General features: G+C 45.8%; 1 protein-coding gene across 11 annotated transcripts in view; it reads right to left on the reverse strand.

The window, feature by feature from the left end:
- The window catches only part of FHOD3 (formin homology 2 domain containing 3), a 491067-nt gene that overhangs the window by 410497 nt on the left and 60432 nt on the right, over window positions 1-20138 (reverse strand). For 10 of the 11 annotated variants that reach the window (XM_082354165.1, XM_082354171.1, XM_082354169.1 and 7 more), the window contains exon 3: window positions 7254-7318. The exons of the other annotated variant lie outside the window; for it this stretch is intronic. In XM_082354165.1, coding sequence (XP_082210291.1) covers window positions 7254-7318 — 65 coding nt within the window. The remainder of the gene's footprint in view (window positions 1-7253; window positions 7319-20138) is intronic. 11 annotated transcript variants of the gene reach the window in all.

Consider the following 20138-nt stretch of genomic DNA (forward strand, 5'->3'; position numbering starts at 1 on the left):
CAGATGGTAGAGCAATTCTTTAAATTCATTCTCCAGCTGTTCTTTAATTTTTGGCAACAAATCCTTCCTGAGCTATCTATCTACTCTATAGCATTTGTGACAGATATGTTGTTTGACAATCTAGTGGTATGTTTTACATCCTTCCCATATCCTTTCTTCCTTTTTTGTCAGGGAGGGGGCACATCTGTCAATCACTGTTTGACCGTAAGGCACCTTAGAGGAGCCACCCCACACACAGAGTGGGGAGAGGCTGAGAAGCCGACCTCCCCCAGCCCAGACCCAACAGCCTTCTAGACACATGGACATCCTGTGGGGTCTGTCATCTGGGAGCTGAGACAGATTAATAGGAAACAGATGATAAAAAGTGTTTAATCTGATTAATCCAGACAGCTTGTTTTTACCTAGAGTGCAGAACTCTGGGCAAAATAGGGTCACAGACTTGCTGGGGTATAAAAGGGAGGAGATTTTTTAAAAAAAATACAGGCACCAGTCTCCTTCTGCAAAGGCAGACTCAGGATTTCAAACCCAAGCCCGTCTTGTGCCAAGACCACAGACAGCCACTCAGGGCTCCACAGAAAGACAGCAGGAATGGGAATGGGCTCCAGGGTTTATGGAGAATCACTGGATTCCTACATCAAAGGACAGAAAACAGGAAATGTGACCCACTGCACCTAAACCCACTAGGGAATAGTTTGGTCAGGACACTGTGAGTCTGGCCACTGTGACATCCACAAACAGGGCAGGAGGGAACCTCACCCCTAACCCAAGGCTGCAGAGGCAGGACAAGAACAGAACCGGCCTCCTGTGGGATGAGGGACAGAGTCGGCAAGAAGCCCAGGTCCAAGACCTAGAGTCAGAGGGAGACGGGCCGGGGGCCCAAGAGGGGAAGGAATGACTCTAGAGGTGTCTCCCGGTCAGAGAACAGACTGTTCTACTCTGTTCCTGCAGATACACAGTGGACAGTGGGGGCCCTGCCACCTCGGACAACAGGGAGCCAGCAGCACCTGTGCGGGCCTCCACCCCAGCACCCAGACGGGCTGGTCATCCAAGCTAATGCGTGTCACTGCACAGGCCATGGTGCCTCAGCACCCACGGTACCAGGGGCTCCTCGTCTTCATTAGCTAATACAGAAGCACCACCCGGGTGCTACTAGGCCCAAGAGCGTCAAAAAGGCATTCTGATGTTACCAGAAGGCCTAGTTTTCATGGGAGCCCCAAAACAGTCCAAATCAAGAAGCAGTAAGGACCACATGGGAATCCAGGTAACACTCAGCAACCCGCCTGAGGGGTGAGGGTAACACAGGAAAAGGTAGCTGGAGGGGAGCCTCCCTGCAGGGCCTGGAGGGCCCAGCTCGCACTGAGCAGAGAGGGAAAGACAGTCAGTCAGAAAGCTCAGCAAGGTGGAGAGGACGGAGAAGCCCTGCTCGTATTCACAGGCATAAGAAGAAAGGCAGAACCTGAGAAAGGGACTGGGGAACAAGGGGCGTCGGTGGCAGGGTTCAGGGATCACGGCTCCATTCCCCACCCTCTGCACGCAGAAGCCCAGGGCCCTCTACACCATAGCTAGAGGGGGTTCAGACACTGGACAGAATCTGTACCTCACCAGGAGCCCCTGAGCTGCTGTCCGCACCCCACACACTCACACACCACCTCCATCACCGCCAGTGAAAGCCGGCACTGAGACAGGATCCTTCCCCACTAGACCACACATAGCCTCCTCAGGATCCTTCTCAACACTGTGCCCAGGGAGCCACCTTCTCTACACTGGCTGGCACACGAGCTGAATCCCTGCAGTCACTCTTGTACTAGAAGGTTCTTGAAGAAATGCTCCACTGTTTGTCATTCGGCTCTTTGCTGTGACAGAGTAGTGGAAAGCACATAGCTGCATGACTTTCCTCGTGAGAGGAAAATGCTTTGCAAATGATATATTGAGGGCTTCCCTGGTGGCACAGTGGTTGAGAATCTGCCTGCCGGTGCGGGGGACACGGGTTCGAGCCCTGGTCGGGGAGGATCCCACATGCCGCGGAGCAACTAGGCCCGTGAGCCACAATTACTGAGCCTGCGCGTCTGGAGCCTGTGCTCCGCAACAAGAGAGGCCGCGATAATGAGAGGCCCGCGCACCGTGATGAAGAGTGGCCCCCACTTGCCGCAACTAGAGAAAGCCCTCGCACAGAAACGAAGACCCAACACAGCCAAATAAATAAATAAATAAATAAATAAATAAATAAATAAATAAACCCAAAAGTTTAAAAAAAAAAAAATGATATATTGATGCCTCGCTCTGTTGATGTTTCTGTTGCTGGAAAATGACTACGTTTCTGATCAGTGGATGAAGCAGTCTTCTCCTACGTGGTTTTCTTGCCTTTAAAAATGTCTTTATCCCTGTGATCTGACCTTTAACGAGAGATGAGACTCATCTCGTGGAGAGCTTAATCCCTTCGGCCACCTTGCCAGCTTCTGCCGAGCTCACCTCTACCTTACGGGCAGACCTTGTCATCTCAGAGGTTTGGGGGAAATGCCTCTAAAAAGTCTAAAGACCCTTTGCCCTGGGCTGTTCTTCCTGACTACAAGCACCAATGACACTTCAGAATCTTCAGCCAATTTTTTATCCTTTTGTTTAACTCAATGCTGGATACTTGAAAGTGCCAGCGTTATGAGTCCCAGAGAATCAATCAACAGGGTTTATTTTCTTGATGAGAAGACAGGGTTTGCTTCAGAAAACTGAAGCACAGAGGTTTTAAGCCGAACGAAATGCCTTTGAAGTCAGCTGGTAGAAAACACTCAGATATTAATTTTAGGATTCTAATGACTTCAAACCTTATTTTTTTTTAAATTCTCAATTCCATTCCTTACTCCACAATTCTTCCACTCCTTTTCTCTTCATTATGAGACTTAGTCATCAGAGCCAGTTGGCCCTCTGAACATATTTCTGGTGTCTGGCAACAGGATCACTTGCTAGCACCAAAAAATTTATTTTCTCTAGCTAACCTCATTAAATGCAAACTTCACATGCCGGGCATAGATTTTGTTATTTATATCTGTTAAGTTCATGCCCACAATATGACCATTGTTTTTTTGAGGGGCTGAAGCTAGATTAAGAAGGCAAGGTATGCATTGTTTGCTACCTTATGTTACATCAAGTGGTCATACTAGGGACTTCCCTGGTGACGCAGCGGTTAAGAATCTGCCTGCCAATGCAGGGGACACGGGTTCGATCCCTGGTCCGGGAAGATTCCACATGCCGCAGAGCAACTAAGCCCATGCACCACAACTACTGAGCCTGCGCTCTAGAGCCCACGAGCCACAACTACTGAGCCCGTATGCCACAACTACTGAAGCCCGTGCACCCTAGAGCCCAGGTGCCGCAACCACTGAGCCCGAGTGCTGCAACTACTGAAGTCCGCATACCTAGAGCCCACGCTCCACAACAGGAGAAGCCACCGCAATGAGAAGCCCATGCACCGCAGCAAAGAGTAGCCCCCACTCGCCGCAACTAGAGAAAGCCCGCACACAGCAATGAAGACCCAACACAGCCAAAAAATTAAAAAAAAAAAAAATCAGGTTTAAAAAAAAAAAGTAGTCATACTAAAAACGTGCAAAGTAATACAGTGGAGAGGAGCACAGAGGTACAAAAAGCTTGGGGCCTCTCTCGGTACCAAAATATCATTCCAGCTTCCTACTATCAGCAAAGACCTGTCTCAGCTGCTTGCTGGGACCATCAAAGCAGTGCCCCGTGGCCTTCATTTCTCATGAGGTTTGCTTGGTTGCTAACCATGAAGGCTCCACTCCACTCTCATCCCAATGGGTACAGAGTTCCAAAGTTAACACTGGAGAATTCCAAAGGCATGTCTCCTCCAATTCATCAACACGCAGTCCTGGATTCTAAACATTCTATACTTAATTAAAACAGGGACAAAGGAGAAGAGAATATAGGGTGAAGAAAACATTATTTTGGAGAAATTTACTTGATAGCATTTTAAGCCCATGAGCCTAAGGTGATCCTGGATCCTTCTGGTCCAATCGTGCAGTGGGAAGGTAGGTCTTTGGGGGAGCTGTGTACGGTGCTAGGCCTAAGCCAGCAGTCACTGTCCCACGCCTATAATCACTCAATCATTTCTTAGATGGTGAAGAGGGGAAATATCTTGAAAGGAAACAAGGACCCAACCAACTGATGTGAAAAAGGTTTTCTCCCCCCGTCATGCTTTCTTTTGCCATTTCAACGGAAGATTGTTCCCGGTTTGGTTTTTTTTTTTTTTTTAAATCCCACAGAAATCTCATCTAGGGCTTCCCTGGTGGCGCAGTAGTTAAGAATCCGCCTGCCAATGCAGGGGACACGGGTTCATGCCCCGGTCCGGGAAGATCCCACATGCCGCAGAGCGGCTAGGCCCGTGAGCCACAACTACTGAGCCTGCGCGTCTGGAGCCTGTGCTCCGCAACAAGAGAGGCCGCGACAGTGAGAGGCCCGCGCACCGCGATGAAGAGTGGCCCCTGCTCGCCGCAACTGGAGAAAGCCCTCGCACAAAAATGAAACCCAACACAGCCAATAAATTAATTAATTAATTTAAAAAAAAAAAGAAATCTCATCTAATATTGCCATTTGGAAAGGGAAAGAATATGTCACAACGGGGACTGGTACATCACACATATGATGCATACATTCCTTTGTCTACACATAAACCAAAGGATAATATTTAATGCTAGTATAATAAATCTATTCCAGATCTTGCCAATAACAGGAAAGGGAAGGGGAAAGAGGGTTTTTTAATACAAAGGAAGAACTTTGCCTTCTTGGGCACTGATGTTAATTCACACAGTCAAACCCTCTCATCTAACACACTCAGGCCTGAGGTAATTAATGGTGAAAACTGATTAAAGCAGAAATCTTTTAAAAATGACACATACACACCTTAAGACTTTAACTTGCAGCCATGGTGACTGACCGTCCTGTTTCTCAGACACAGTTGGTTGCCAGGCACACAGCACAGGAGATGCACCCTCACATCATTTGGGGCATGACCTTTCTTTGAATAAAGGTCTAATGGGACTCCCCGTGGACCTCCTTTCATGAACCACTCACATAATATAGTCTATGATTCCCAATCTCAGTGTCTTTGAAGTCAAGCAAGAACTTACAAAGACTAGAATCCTTCCGGATTTTTACAACATTCCCCCACCTTTTGTAGTTATCACAACCCACTCATGTTGACAGAAATACTTTTGTAGTAACTAATTTTGAATCTTTTCCAATATACTCACAGCAATGACTTTGTATCCTTGTATTTAATCAGTTTATAAAACGTTCACATCCCATTTCATTAAATTACATAATTCCAATAGCAAGTGCAACTGGCATAAGCAGGTTTGAGAATAAACACACTGATCCTGTCAGCACCCAGTTTAACCCTTCAAATAGGAAGACCTGGGCGTCCTGAGAGAGAGTGGGCTGGACTGGCTGCTGGGGCTCAGGTGCCATGGAGACGAGATGTGTGTTTATGTGTATGACATGGGACTACACAACGATACACCAGTTAATGCAGTGATTCAATAACGTGGAAGCTGGTTAGAAAAATCCTGTACTTGAAACATTTTAAGTGTATACTGCAAAAGAATGAATTTTGTTAAAAGGTAGTTAGCTCATTAGGATTTTGATCTAGCCAGTTTTCGTGTAAATCTGCTTTCCACAGCCTTACTGTTCCTGGGAAATACCAATTCATATCATGTCCCAAATCTCAACTGGTTATCAGCTATATTTCAACCAATATTCAGTATTGGTTGTATTCAGCACATAGTATGTGCCTGGATTTGTCCTAGATCCAGGATGAGGGTCAGAAGGGAATTTAACTAAAGTCATAGGTCACAGGCTTTTTCTTCAGGCAGACATGATTTATACACATAAAATAATTTGAAAAATATAAAGCAAGTAATAAAGAAAGCCTATTTTGGTGCATATTTTAAGGTCACTCAGTGCTACAGGCAGTTGAGGAACAGGGTCAGTAATGAAGGTCCTACAGATCTCGCTTTGTCTCCAACAAGATCACGAACCTCCTGACGCCCTGACCCTCCAGCCCCCGAGGTTTACATGTCGGCTACACAATTACTCGCCAACCACAGAGCAAGACAAACACTGTCCCTCGGGACACCTGCAGCCTCACCCACTTCACACCAAATGAAGTAAAATTACACAGCTTCCCCTCCACATCCAGCTGTTCCCTCACCCCATCCCTGGGTCTCCAACAGGAAAGCAGGGAGAAAGAAGAGGAACCAGAAACGATTCTCTCCACTCCACCCATGCATACCACACTCCAGGTGCAGACTGGGCCTCGACAGGATGATTGATGCTCTGCTAATTACAGACCTGAATTAAGACCACAACATATATTAAATAAACACAAAATGACTCAGATATGGAAAACTTCTATGCATAAAATGAAACTTAGTTCCTTTCTTTTTCCTTTTTATATTACATACTTGCCTCAACTCGGCCGAATGCGAGGAGGAAACCTTCCCATGGAGACTGTCTACTTAGCATAAATTACTGCTTTTGTTGCCATTCAGCCCACGTGTATACTGGGGAAAGCAATGGGTCCGGGAAAATCAATGGCTGCAGGAATGGGCGTCAGTGGGGTTTCCTGTGTGACCGCAGGCAAGCCATCTGAACCACAGATACGTCCGCTCAACACCGTATTGCTCTGTATCCACGTGTGCCCTGTCCTGCACTGACCTGAGACTTCCCTTCAATCTCCTGAGACCACAGCCTGGAGCTTCAGGCCCCACTTCCCCACAGGGAGCTGCAGAGAGCCACCAGAAGGCACGTAAAGGTCACTTCAGATTGGGATTGACATGTATACACTGATGTGTATAAAATGGATGACTAACAAGAACCTGCTGTATAAAAAAATAAATTAAAAAAAAAAAAGGTCACTTCAACTGGCTGGAGGTTCACACTGGCACAGCCCCAGGAAGAACCCCATCTCTCCCAGCATCGCCAGAAAGAACCTCAGCACCGATGTGTCTGTCTTACCTCGAGCTCTGTTCACGAACCAAACAGCAAAGGCAGCCAGAATGAAACAGGGCTTCAAAAACTACTGCCAGAAATTGCTTCCCTAAAAGCTCTAACAATACATGACAGGGGTTAACCCCAGCGTAGATAGCATAATAGTGAATATTGCATTTTATTCCCGTAAGTGGCATTAATCATCATGCTTAATCACTGAGGGCAGATGGCAAGCATCCCCTTCGGCAGATGTCACTCACCGATGCAGGCATGGACCCTCACGGACAGCTGTGTCCTTAAGATGATGCTGTGCTTCTTGCCCCGCCTAACGGAGACAGGAGACAAAACATTCACGGGCATCAGAGGAGGCAACAAGGTGACCCTACCTGCTGGCAATCAACTTGACGGTTCGTTTCAGACACCCACACCTGGAAGAGGCTCTAGATAAGCAGGAACCTACACAGAACAACAATCTGTCCTGAAACACTGTGACGTCACAGGGCTTTACGGGAAATAAAATAATGAAGTCTGACTCTGTTGGACTGGCACACACATTTCACTGCCAAACCCGGTCCACTCCACAGAGTTCCGTGTACTCATGCCTGACCATGTTGGGAAATTTTTAAAATCTGTGCCCATGAAGTGAAATCCCTGGAATGTAACAGCACAAATCTGCTTGATCATTCCCATGGCTATTTTTACATGTTTTTGCATATCGGGAAGGGACACACATAGTGGGGTAATCAGAAAGAGCTGTTTTGCTGTCTATCAATTCAAGACATAGCTTTTCCCTGAAGACGGGAGTCCAGCAAAGGGGGCGTGTAGGCTCTTTGTCATCAGAATGTCAAGGTACACCACACTTTGTCTCATCTTTGCTTCCTTTCATTTCATTTCTTATAAAGGAAAAGGATGGCCCCCTCCCCAGTTCTCCTCCCATAAGGGCTCAGCCCACTTTTACAGAGAAGGACCGAAGCCCAGAGCAGATGAGAGAAGATAAATGGGGAGAACGTGAGTCCTGGCTACCTAGGGTAGCAAAGGCTTTGAGGTTTGGAGAAAGGGGGAAGCCAGTGGACAAAGGTAAAATGGAGCCAGGAACCAGCACAGGAGCGGGTAACCAGCTCAGTGGCTGAGTTCCCTCCCCATCAGGGCTTCATGTATACCAGGCTCGCAGTACTTTCCCGCTTCCTGGTTTTGTGGTTGTGCTGGAGGAGAAGAGGACAGAAATCTCACCAGGGCACACTTAATATTGTGATATGAAGTCACAGGAATTATATTATAGTACTGAAACAATCATATTTTTTATTCTTGAGACCAAATAAGAGGGGAAAGTATGGTTTAAAAAAATTTTTTTTGATTCTTTTAAAGGAGAAAAGAAAACCACTTGCATGGTCCTACAAAAACATGCAGCAGCCTCCAACCCGACTGCTCCTTATGGGCAGAGAATCTGCATTCACAGTCCCTTCAAATGCCGCCAAGACCCTCCTTCTTAGTTAAGCTATGTGCAAGGTACTAGCCTCAAGTTTACACAAATACACAACACTCAACCCATCTTCAGAAGACAAGTTTGAGATTCCTATAAACACAGACTTCTTCAAAACTTTCTTCCTCACACAGAAAAAATCTTTTTCTCTCTTGACAGTCCTTTACAGGTGAGCTTTCCCATTTTGTAATTTTCTTGTTTCTAGTTGTGGCCTTCTCTTTTCTGTCTAGAGAAGTTCCTTTAGCATTTGTTGTAAAGCTGGTTTGGTGGCGCTGAATCATTTTAGCTTTTGCTTGTCTGTAAAGCTTTTGACTTCTCCATCAAATCTGAATGAGAACCCTGCTGGGTAGAGTATTCTTGGTTATAGGTTTTTCCCTCTCATCACTTTAAATATATTGTGCCACTCCCTTCTGGCCTGCAGAGTTTCTGCTGAAAAGTCAGCTGATAACTTTATGGGGATTCCCTTGTGTGTTATTTGTTGCTTTTCCCTTGTTGCCTTTAATATTTTCTCCTTACCTTTAATTTTTGTCAGTTTGATTATTATGTGTCTCAGCATGTTCCTCCTTGGGTTAACCCTGTATGGGAATCTCTGTGCCTCCAGAAGTTGGGTTACTGTTTCCTTTCCCATGTTAGGGAAGTTTTCAGCTATTATCTCTTCAAATATTTTCTCAGGCCCTTTGTCTCTCTCTCTTCTCCTTCTGGGACCCCTATAATGTGAATGTTGGTGCACTTGATGTTGTCCCAGAGGTCTCTTAAACTGTCCTCATTTCTATTCATTCTTTATTCTGTTCCGTGGCAGTGACTTCCACCACTCTGTCTTCCAGCTCAATGATTCGTTCTTCTGCCTCATTTATTCTTTTTTTTTTTTTTTTGGCCTCATTTATTCTGCTATTGATTCCTTCTAGTGTACTTTTCATTTCAGTTATTGTATTCTTCAACTCTATTTGGTTGTTCTTTATATTTTCTAACTCTGTTAAAATCTTCTTGTAACTTCTCGCTCTGTGCGTCCATTCTCTTCCCGAGTTCTTGGATCATCTTTACGATCATTACTCTGAACTCTTTCTCAGGTAGATTGCCTACCTCCACTTCACTTGGTTGTTCTTCTGGGGTTTTACCTTGTTCCTTCATCTGGGACGTATTCCTTTGCCATCTCATTTTGATTAAATTTCTCTAGACGGTCCTGATGTTGACATTCCTTCAATTCTTGTGATCCTACTAGGAAGAAAGTTCCCATGAGTGCACTGAACTGAGCTGCTGAACAGCCTTTTGTGTGAATTCCCAGGAGAGGTATTCTGGGGTGGGGGCAGCAGCCAACAGGGGCTTGCAGCCTCACCCAGAGCTGAGCCAGGGGCTCAGCCGGGAGCAGAAACCAGTGAACCCCTGATGATGGCCAGACCCTAACTATTAGAAAGAGCAAACCCAAAGTTCTTTAATCTGGAAGATTTTTTTGTAACTCATGTTATCAGCAGTTATGAATCAAAAATAGATACCAAATGGACAGTAGACAAAATACATGCTTTAGATGCCCAGAGGGGAAGAAGCATGGGATGGCAGGAGAAAATATTTCAGAATACCTCAGAAGTTCTAGAGAAGTTCAGAAGGGCCCATTGATAGCCCCCGCTTTTATCTTCAAACAACTGCAAAGTTGCGTTTTGAGGAAGTGCTTCAGTTTTCCCACAGAATTCTCCAGTCCCATGGTCACAAGGGATCCAGGCACCTGCATGAGAACTAGGACAGTGTTTCTGAGGAAGCCATCAGCACACCACTCTGGAGGTATCATCTTTTCTGCATTTTTCAATGCTTGTACATTGAGAAACCAGGCAATCAGACTGGTTAAGTTAAACCCTAATAGAATTTAAGACAGCATAGAACAAAAAAGGCCTATTTTTAAGTAGTTTTATCACTTATAATTCCTCTGCTTCAATATATTCACCTCCTTCCCTGCCTGCCCCTGTACACAAAATCCTACAATGAAAGAAACCTGAGTGGAATTGGGGACCAAAGGCTGTGGGAGTCCCTCAACAGGGGATGAGGGTCCAGAGCCCTGGAGTCCCTGGCTTAGGAGGGGGCCTTCCAAAGCAGAGACCAGGGAGTGGTGAGTGCTGCCAGGTCCACGGAAGTTGTCCTTCATCTCCCCCTGCAACCCCTACTTTCTCTCATCTTTGACGCAGGTACCACTGTTGTGCCCACTTTGCAGATGAGGGAAGCAAAGCTTGTAGTAATGACGTAACCTGCATAAAGTCACATAGCTGATGGAAACAGACCAGGGCTGAAAGCAGAGTGTCTGACTCCACTGTCACCCGCACCATCCTGCCTTTTGCTGTGTAAGTGTCTCACTATATCACCTTCTCCAGCACTTTCTAAGGATAAAAAGTGTCCCAGGTTTTTTAAGGAACTGATTTGACCTCAATACTAAAATCTAACAAAAAAAGGACACAAAAAATTAAGATGAAAATATCTAAGAAAATATTAGCAAACCAAAATAAGAAATATGTGAATATAATAAAATAGGACCAAATAAGGTTTATTCTAAGAATTCAAGAATTACAAGATGTCCATGTTTTATTTATCTATATCAAATATCAATGTATAGACGACACCCATCATAAGGTCCTTTAAATTTGATAGCTTCCCTCCCTCCACCACAATATTTTGTAATTGGGTAATGCTGATTGTTATGTATTTCTTTTATATATGCCATCTTGCTGCTATTATGGATTCTAAAAATCTTTTGGCTGATTCTCTTGGCTTCTTTCAGGGAAATAATCATTTCATACGTTTTAAAATAATCACTTTATCCCCACTTTTCTAGTAAATATGCCCTTGTCTTCTGTTTCCCGGCTAAAACTTTCAGAGGAAAATTAAATAATCATGGATATACTTTCCCCGGCCCCCAGTGGGATACTATGTCAGTCTGGGTTCAGAAAATAATAATCATAATAGTTGTTAACATTTATGGAATGCTTATCATGTGCCAGATGAAGTTCTAAGTACTTTATACAGATTTAGTCTTCAGAAAACTCCTATGAAGTAGGTAATATTATTGCCATTTTTAAAGTAAGGAAATTGAGGCCCAGAAGAGTTACGTGACGTAGCTGAAGTCACACAGAAAGTGACAGAGCTCGGACCCAAGCCAGGCAGTCTGACCCCAGAGCCTGTACGCCTAGCACCTCCCTGAAGCTGCCTCCCAGATGGGTGTCCCTTCATCCATTCCCTCATTCCACACATGTTCACTGGTGACTAGTGTGTGTTGGACTCTATGTCAGATCCACAAAGGATCGTCTGCCTCAAGACAGCAACCCAGAAATCCTACCTGCTAGCCTGCCGGGCAGATTTTGGACTGAAGACTGCAACATCAATTCTCACCTGAATTTCCAGCCTGCTGGTCCAGTCTACAGATTTCAGACTTGCCAGCCCCCAAAATGGTGTGAGCCAGTTGCTTGAAATAAGTCTCTCTAGACAGACTAGATGGATTAGATAGATTAAACTAGATTAGACTAGATGGATAAGACATATCTTATTGGTTGTATTTCTCTGAAGAACCCTAATACAAACATTGATATTTGCCTTCATGGAGCGTCCATGTTCTAAAACTGAAACCAGTGGGAGGCTGTCAATGTGTGTTCACCATAAGCACTTTAATGGTCCTTTTCTCCCCGATATTGGCTTGCTGTATCAGTATCATAGCAGCCACTCCTTCCAAGTCTGCCTGTTTGCAGCAGAGTGAAATGGGGGTGCATCAGTTACTAGAATCTGGTGACCCAGAGGCAAAGGCAGTTTAGTTTGACCTAAAGCTCCCCAGGGAGATTCACATTCCATTCTTATCAGCACAGCCACTGCCAGAAAAATATCACAGGCCTCAGAGACTAGCCACAGCCAACCGGCTGCCCATACCCAAGGTCAATGCTGCCCATACCCAAGGTCAATGCTACCCAAGTGATGAGAGAACTAAAATAGATGCTCACAATTCAAGGAGACTCCAGCCGAGGCACACATGCCAGGGACTTGATGGCACTATCGCTGAAGGAATTTCCTGAAACTTCCCGGTTTCTCAGAATACCTGAGCTTCTCCTGAAATAATGTCTATGGCCTTGGGAAAAAGATGTGGTGTAACCAAATACCACAGAACCAAGTCTGTTGGCTCTGAACCCGTGTGTTTCAGTCCTATCCCTGTCTCTCAAGAAAATTTTTTATAAAAATAACGTATAAAGTCTTTGTAATGTAAGACCAAGTGCTTACATTATTTTATTGAGTGGCATGGAGCCAAAGGCTTGAAGACTTTTTCTTGCAATCAACAGCAGAATCGATGCCCCCAAATATTCCTCCACTCAAATTAGAACTAAACTATGATTTCAGTGAAGAGTAGAAAACATACATTGGACAATGCAGCAGAAGCAGAGATTAGGGCCCCCCCAGCAGCTGCCCCAGGATAAGCTTCCTCTTAGTAAGCTTCTGAAACTGTGAGACTCAGCCCACGCTCTGCCTGAGGAATGAAGAGGATTTGGACCAGTCATCAGCTAGTAAAAGGAGAGTACTAGTGAAGATTAATTTGCTCAGAAGCTCAAAGTCCAAGAGAGCTAGTTGCCACTATATTCGTCTCCAGATGCATTCCGGTCTCCCTTAGGAGATGGTAGTGGTGAAAAGCTAAACTCTGAAGCCAGCTATGTGATCCTGGACAAGTTACTTAGCCTCTATGAGCCTCAGCTTCCTTGTCTGCAACATAGGATAATATTATGCTTGTGGTGTCATATCTAAGAAACGAAGACTTACTCCTATTTTCTTCTAAGAGTTTTACAGTTTTAGCTTTTCCCCCTCAGGTCTCTCCTGGTGGGAATGAAGCCTCTGTTCAACCCATTCACAACTCCCAGCTCCTACGCAATCCTGCTGTCTCTCCTCCTCAGCCCCACATTCTCCCCTTGACCTATCTCCACCTGCCTCCACCCCACTACTCTTCTGCTTCCTCTCTCCCCAAGGACACCACAATCTCCTCCTTACTACACCCCTGGCCTTGCCTGGGTACTGTCACAACTTGATTTCTCCATGGCATAGTGTTCTTAACTGCCCCTTCTTTGAAATTTTCTCCTTGCTGAGGCAGACATTGCCAGTTACCCACCCGATATGCATTTCCCCCTTTTGTCTTATAAAGAGAACCTGATTTTGTTTGGGGTGACAGTGTACCCACCTAAAACTATATTTTCCAGTCTCCCCGGCTACCAAGGGTGGCCACATGACACAGTTCTCTTCAGTGAACAGCAGATGGAAATTGCTGGTGGAGGTTCTGGAAAAACTCTCTAAAGGAGGCAGACCCAGCTGGCACCAACATTTGTTCTTCACTCTTCCCGTCTAAGGCAGGGACTTCATACCCTTAGTAATAAAGGTAGAGGGTTGGCTGGACACAAGCCCAAAATTCATGGTATAATCATGGACCTAAGTTCTGGGCAATGGCATGTGACTGAAAGCTATGTGCACACAGAATGGACATTCACCCCCTCTGTCCACTTCCTTCTTCCTGGCAGCTGGGATGCAGATGAGAAGGGAAAAGGTAAAGCAATCACTCTGGACACAGAGATGGAATTCTCATTTGCAGAACGGTATGGCTGCTCTACCAGTCTAAGGAAAGCTGTCTATATTTCGACTCTTACACAACAAAGAAATTTTTACCTTTATATTTAAACTCCACAATTTGGAATCTATCACTTACATCAGAGAAAACTATACCCTAACCAACACATGACTTCCTGCCCTGATGAGATGCTGGAGGGAGAGCAGCCATACTGTAACTATGATGAAGCACGGAAGATGAAAGCTACATCATCAGGATGGCAGAGTAGAAAGGTAAAAGAAGGCTGGGTTCCTAAGAGCATCTTGTAATCAACATATTGTCTTCAAAACGGCCTAATTATCCACCTCTTTTTTTAAATAGACTTCATTTTTTCAGAGAAGTTTTAGGTTTTCAACTCCCTTCCTCCAAGGGGTCACCTCCAGTCTCTCTGGTCCTTGATGTTTCTCACCTGAGTGCCAGGCCCATATTTCTCACCCGGCCACCTTGCACCTTGAGCGTGGCTTGACATAACCTCAGAATAACATGTATAAACCTCTTCTCCCCCTCCCCAAACTGCCCCCCATAACCTCACTACTTCTCTAAGTAGTCCACCATCCACACACTATCCACCTAATGGCATGTGTCCATTTTATCCTCCTGTTTCTCTCTGCTCAACTAGTATCACATCTCCAAATTTCCCCAATGGTCCAGGCCCCAGTCCATCCACCTTCCTCAGCCACCAGGTTCAGACCCATTAGGTCACTCCCTTCCCCCATCACAGTGGGCCACACTGACTGCAGCCTCCCTGTTCAAGGTTCTGTCCCCTCACCCCGCCCTCCCTGTTGCTGAAGGGGTTCTGTGAGGGCTCCTTCTCTGCAGGCCAGTCCTCTTCTGACTCCTACCCATACCATAAAGCCCAGCACCCACGTGGGCTCCACCACTCCTACTTGACTCCGTCTTTGTCCTGTCATACAATCTGGCATTTGAAGGAACTTAGAGCCACACCAATTCCACTGTCCACTCAGCACGGACGCTCATCTGTCTTGTCTAAGCATTCCTAAGCGGCTTTCCCCCAGGGTATTTGAAGGCAGTGGCCTAGCACTGACCCAGAGCAGGTGTGCAGGGGCCTCTGGGCTGCTCTGCTCAGCTCAGCACTGAACCACCCCCCTGCCCCCCAGGGCACCTTTTGTCTGCAAAGGGCCAGTTCTCTCATCCACCGTGACCAGAGCAGGGCTTGGTGGTCGGCAGTGTGAGCCTTGCACTGAGAAGATGGGAGACCCTTAATCCTTCGATGATTTGTCAAAAGAGCCTCAGACAACAACACACCTGCGCTCTCAGCTGCAGATAATCACTTACGAGGAAAAGTGGGGGGAAACCCTTCCCTGCGTCCCATCCACACCCTAACCAGAATCTCTCTTTTGTCGAGGTTTTTTGTTTGTTGTTCAGTTTGGTTTTTCGAGTTCACTTGGTTTTTAGATTTAGGTTTAAAATGTATTTTAGGTGATTTCCCATTCTACCAGGTCCAGATGCAGAGGAAACCCAGACAGAGATGTGACTGGATGAGGTTAACTTTTGTATCAGACAGTAAGAAGGGAAAACGACTTCTTATTCCTTCAAACTTGACATCTGGAATGTAGAGAACTCTTTGAGAATCTGATGAAAGGCTCTGAAACCCCTCTCCACCCCAAAACCCTGCATACCCACAAACTGCAGAAATCTCAGGGGTTCTTGCCCCCCGACACACACACATGGATCCTTGGCGCTCATGAGCTGCAGGCTGAGAAGTTAGGTGTCTAAGAATCAAACCAGAGCTCTCCCGAAACCCTTTCATCCCTCCAAGCACATCCACTGCAAGGCTGGCGGGGTCGGGGCCCACCTGCCCCTGCGAATGGGCTTCCTCACAGCCCTTCCCACGTCCAGGCTTCACATCCTTCATCCCTGAGCCACAAGCCTCCCACTGTGGCTCCACCCACCCCACTCCACAGGTTTTCACCTGACTTTCCCCACCTCTACATAACGCAGTGGGGACAGGAATGGGGGTGGCGGGATGAGGGAAATCAGAGATAAGCACTGTCTCAGCGCTGACCCTCTCACACAGGCCCGAGGGGAGTCAAGCCGAGGAAGAGGTGAGCGCCCTGAGGTACTCCAGGTCAGGGGCACCTGGGGATGCGTACAGTCCGTCCAACGACCACACTGGTCCACAGCATCCCTGAAGCCCCGTGCTTCTCAGGCCCACTCTGAGCTCTACCATGCCCCAACCTACTGTCCTCGCTACCTTTGCGAAGCTCCACTATGTCGCCTTCAGGGCTAACCTCTAACCCCACTTCTCTGTGACAGTTCCCTGTGCGTCGGTTTCCTTTCAAAGGCAGTGAGGGTGGGACTAAGCAAAAAGGTCAGGGGTGGGGGGTTGGGGAGGTGGAATCTGGCCCAGTTCTGCCCTGTGGGTAAGTCTCCAACCTTGGTTTTCTCAACTAAAACAATGAGATCTCCCAGTGATGGACCTGCATAGACCCCATCCCAGGTCTAAAATGTGGTGATTCCCATTTCAGTGTATCATCTCAAATTCTGACCGTAATTATAGTAAGAGCTACTAGTTTGGGGTTTGTGTTACATGCTGGGAACCAGCTCAACGTTTTAGATACATTTTACCTATTTACATTTAGATAAAATCATCACATTTTACCTTGCAACAACCCAAGGAGGCAGTATTATGATTATATTACCCCACTTACAAGGAAACTGAGGTTTGGAGAGGTGAAGTAACATCCCCGTGGTCGCACAGCCATAAGACTAACTGTAAAGCCCATGTCCCTAACCACTGTGCAGTTGCTCTCTGCTACGCTCTGCTTGGGCAACAGAGACCCTGTTGGGATCCCTGCTCATACAAGGAGGGAAATGGGATTGGTTAATATTGTCCTCATTTTATAAATAAATTTTATAAACTCCCATCAGAGGTGAAGTGGCTTGCCCAATGTCCCACAATGGCAGGGTCAGGAATAATAACCCAGGGGCTTCGGCTTCGGCTGTACCCTGCTGCACTTGCTAACTTCGCTGGCGTTGGAAGGCAACAAACAGACCTGGCTCTACTCTGCTAGCATAATAATTGCTTTGTCCTTCTACTTTTGAAGGTCTTTCTCTTCTTCTCCAACTAGCTATAGTCTGAGTGATCATGCTAAACAAGGGGTAAGTTAAATTCTAGTCCGGCATAAAGGAGCAGTGTATTGGACAAGAACAAAGAAACCAACTCCTCCACAAGGAAAACTGACTCAGAACACACTGTACCAACACCACCACCATCTCCATACAGCCTGCAACCCATCTTCAGGAGATAGCCACAACATGAGCAGGTATTTTCCTATAATTTACACAAAAACATCAAGAGAAAGAATGGTTTCATTTGCCCTTTTCATTCCTTGACAGGGCAATTCTTAACTAGGAAGAAATTATATTTTAACTCCCATTCGAGGGAGACATGAGTTCTCAAGCACACAGACTGTGCCAAGTGCCACGCTTCTAGGAGAGGACCTAGGAGGGACACTCAGTGCAAGTGACACTGCAGATGTGCCCAGACACCTGCCACCTGTGCAGGAAACCTCCATCTGCAGGCTGCTTCCAGCCAGCTCCCAGTAACGTGCCATGTGCCACCAGTGCTCAGTGCTGGTAAATGACCTGGGGATCGCGAGGGTGACCCGGCAATGCCGGGACAGCACCATCCTGGCATGTCTTCTGCAACCCAGGCCAGGGACAGGGGATCTCCCCACCAGAGTTCAGTAGAGGTAGAGTCTTCACATTCTTCCGGACACAGAAGAATATCACCCTGAGTACGTTCCAGACGACAAAGGGTGGGTCCCACAAATGAAGACTATTTCAAAGTCTGCGGTGAGTTTGGGACACAGCAGTCAAATGTGCGGCTACCCGACATCATTTGGGTCACCTTCCCCTGTTTGCAGTTTCCCACATCGTGAGTCCTGCCTTCTCATTTTGCCGTAATTCATTTCCCCAGCATCCTGTGCTGTTGGAAATGTGGTGCAGAAATGTGGTCAAGGCTGCAACTTTCAGATGAACCCATGGCCAGGTGACAGTTCATAAGGGAACAAAGTGAGAAGGAATGCCCCAGGATCTACTCCGGGGAGCTTGCAGCGGGCTCCCTGGCTCTTCAGGAACGGCTGCAAAGGGACTTCCAGCATCTGGACACTGGAGTTGATGACAGTGCGAGCTGTAGCGTCAGGGCCAGGTGACGGAGCAACCCTGCAGTGGGTGTGGCTCCAGCTACAGCCAGTGTGTTAGCCCGGAACTGAGGATGTCCTTGCAGGAACCAACCGCATGTCCCCACCAGTACAACTGTACATCTTCAGGAGAACCTGAAATGCCATTTCCCAGAAGCTCTTGGGATGGAGGAGGATCACAGACTTGGGAACCAGTCACATCTGTGTTCAAACGCGGCTCCACCATCTACCGGCTCTGCCTCCCTGGACATGCGATTTAACTCCGGGCCCTCGGTAGTTTCAAATGAAAAATGGAGACGATAAAATCCAATTCCATGTTTGTGATATTAACAGAATGAACTATTAAACAAACATACTGTGAAATAAGGTGCCTAACACAGTGGGTGGCATAGCAGGTGCTCCATAAAGCTTTATTTTCTTCCACTCTTAACTCTTGATATTGTTATCTAATATATTAACACTTTTTTCCAAGCTGCCATCTCCAAACCAGTCAAGTTTTGATAAGAAAGAAAAAATATCAAACAGGTCACGGTCTTCAAGCACAACACCACTAGAGACATTTTTCAAATTGGCAGTGATCTACTCATAACACTCCTGGGATCTGTTTGATCAATGAGACATGAAGTCATCCCATTAGACTGTCATCCAGCCTGAATGCTGACATGTTAAATAAAAGGATGTCATTGTCAAATACTTTGTAAAAACTACAGCAATGGATTTCCTCGAATCTATCAGTCTTATAATGTCAATTTTTTAAATGATGATGAGTAGAATCTGATGTGACTTAATAATGATACGCTTCACGTGTGTACAGCCTATGGCAGTTTCCAGGGTCTTTTGGGGCCCTTGGAACCACTCAGGAGACAGGAAGGGCATCCTCAGAGAACCTGCCTAGTTCCTACCAAGGACCCTGGTCTTGGTGCTCAAGTTCATGCCATTCAGGAATACATTCTGGGATCCTGCCATTCACCCGGCCACCAGTGCTCACTAAGTGCCTATAACATGCTGAGAAAACACTAGGCTGGATATTCAGACAGGCACAGTTCTGACCTAGCAGAGTTTTAGCAGCGGAAAAGAGGGACAATTAAGGGAGAAAGGACCGTAAGTTGTGATGGGTGTTAAAGCAGGGGAAACTCAGGAAGTCATCGGTACACACTGGTGTCAGGTAGGAAACAAACACTAAGAAGCTTCCCATTTTTCCTCATTTTTTTGAGCCATTCATGAAAAATCAGCACTCTCAGATAATATTCATCTGACTGTAATATATTTTTAAGTCAGGCAAGGTAGCTTCAAAACAAATTTTGGGGAGGTCCTTGGACACCGATGAAGATGGCTGGGCATTATTTGGAAAAGAACAGGGAGCCTCTGAAGGTTTCTAAGGAGGAAGGCAATGAAATCAGAGATAAACTTGGCTCTAGATGAATGAGGAATAGAAAGGGAGGTGGGGGGCCCCATCCAAACAGTATTTCAATAATCTAGTAAATACATAACAGTATCTTACAAATATTAATGTCTTGGTTTGCCATGGTTATATAATATGTTAACATTATGGGAAGCTGGGTAAAGTGTATTTGGGAAATATCAGTGCTTTATTTTCAACTCTTCTGGAAGTTAAAAATCATTTCAACATGAAAAGTTTAAAAAATCTGGAAAAGGATAAAACAATTACTAGAAAAAATAATCTAATAAATAGGGGAATGGCTAATTGTATGACAATATTCCTACAGTGGTTTTGCTTTCTGTACACATCTCTGATTTTTTATGTGGACTGCTTTATTCAGACTCACAGCAATCAGAAATATTAAGCAATCCTATATGTAAGCTAAAAGTAACTTGATGTTAATTAACATAATTAAGAATTATTTTCTCCACAGTAGTGAGTTCAAAAGATGATACA

Source organism: Balaenoptera borealis (assembly GCF_965194805.1).
Source record: "Balaenoptera borealis genome assembly, chromosome: 14".
Taxonomy (NCBI): domain Eukaryota; kingdom Metazoa; phylum Chordata; class Mammalia; order Artiodactyla; family Balaenopteridae; genus Balaenoptera; species Balaenoptera borealis.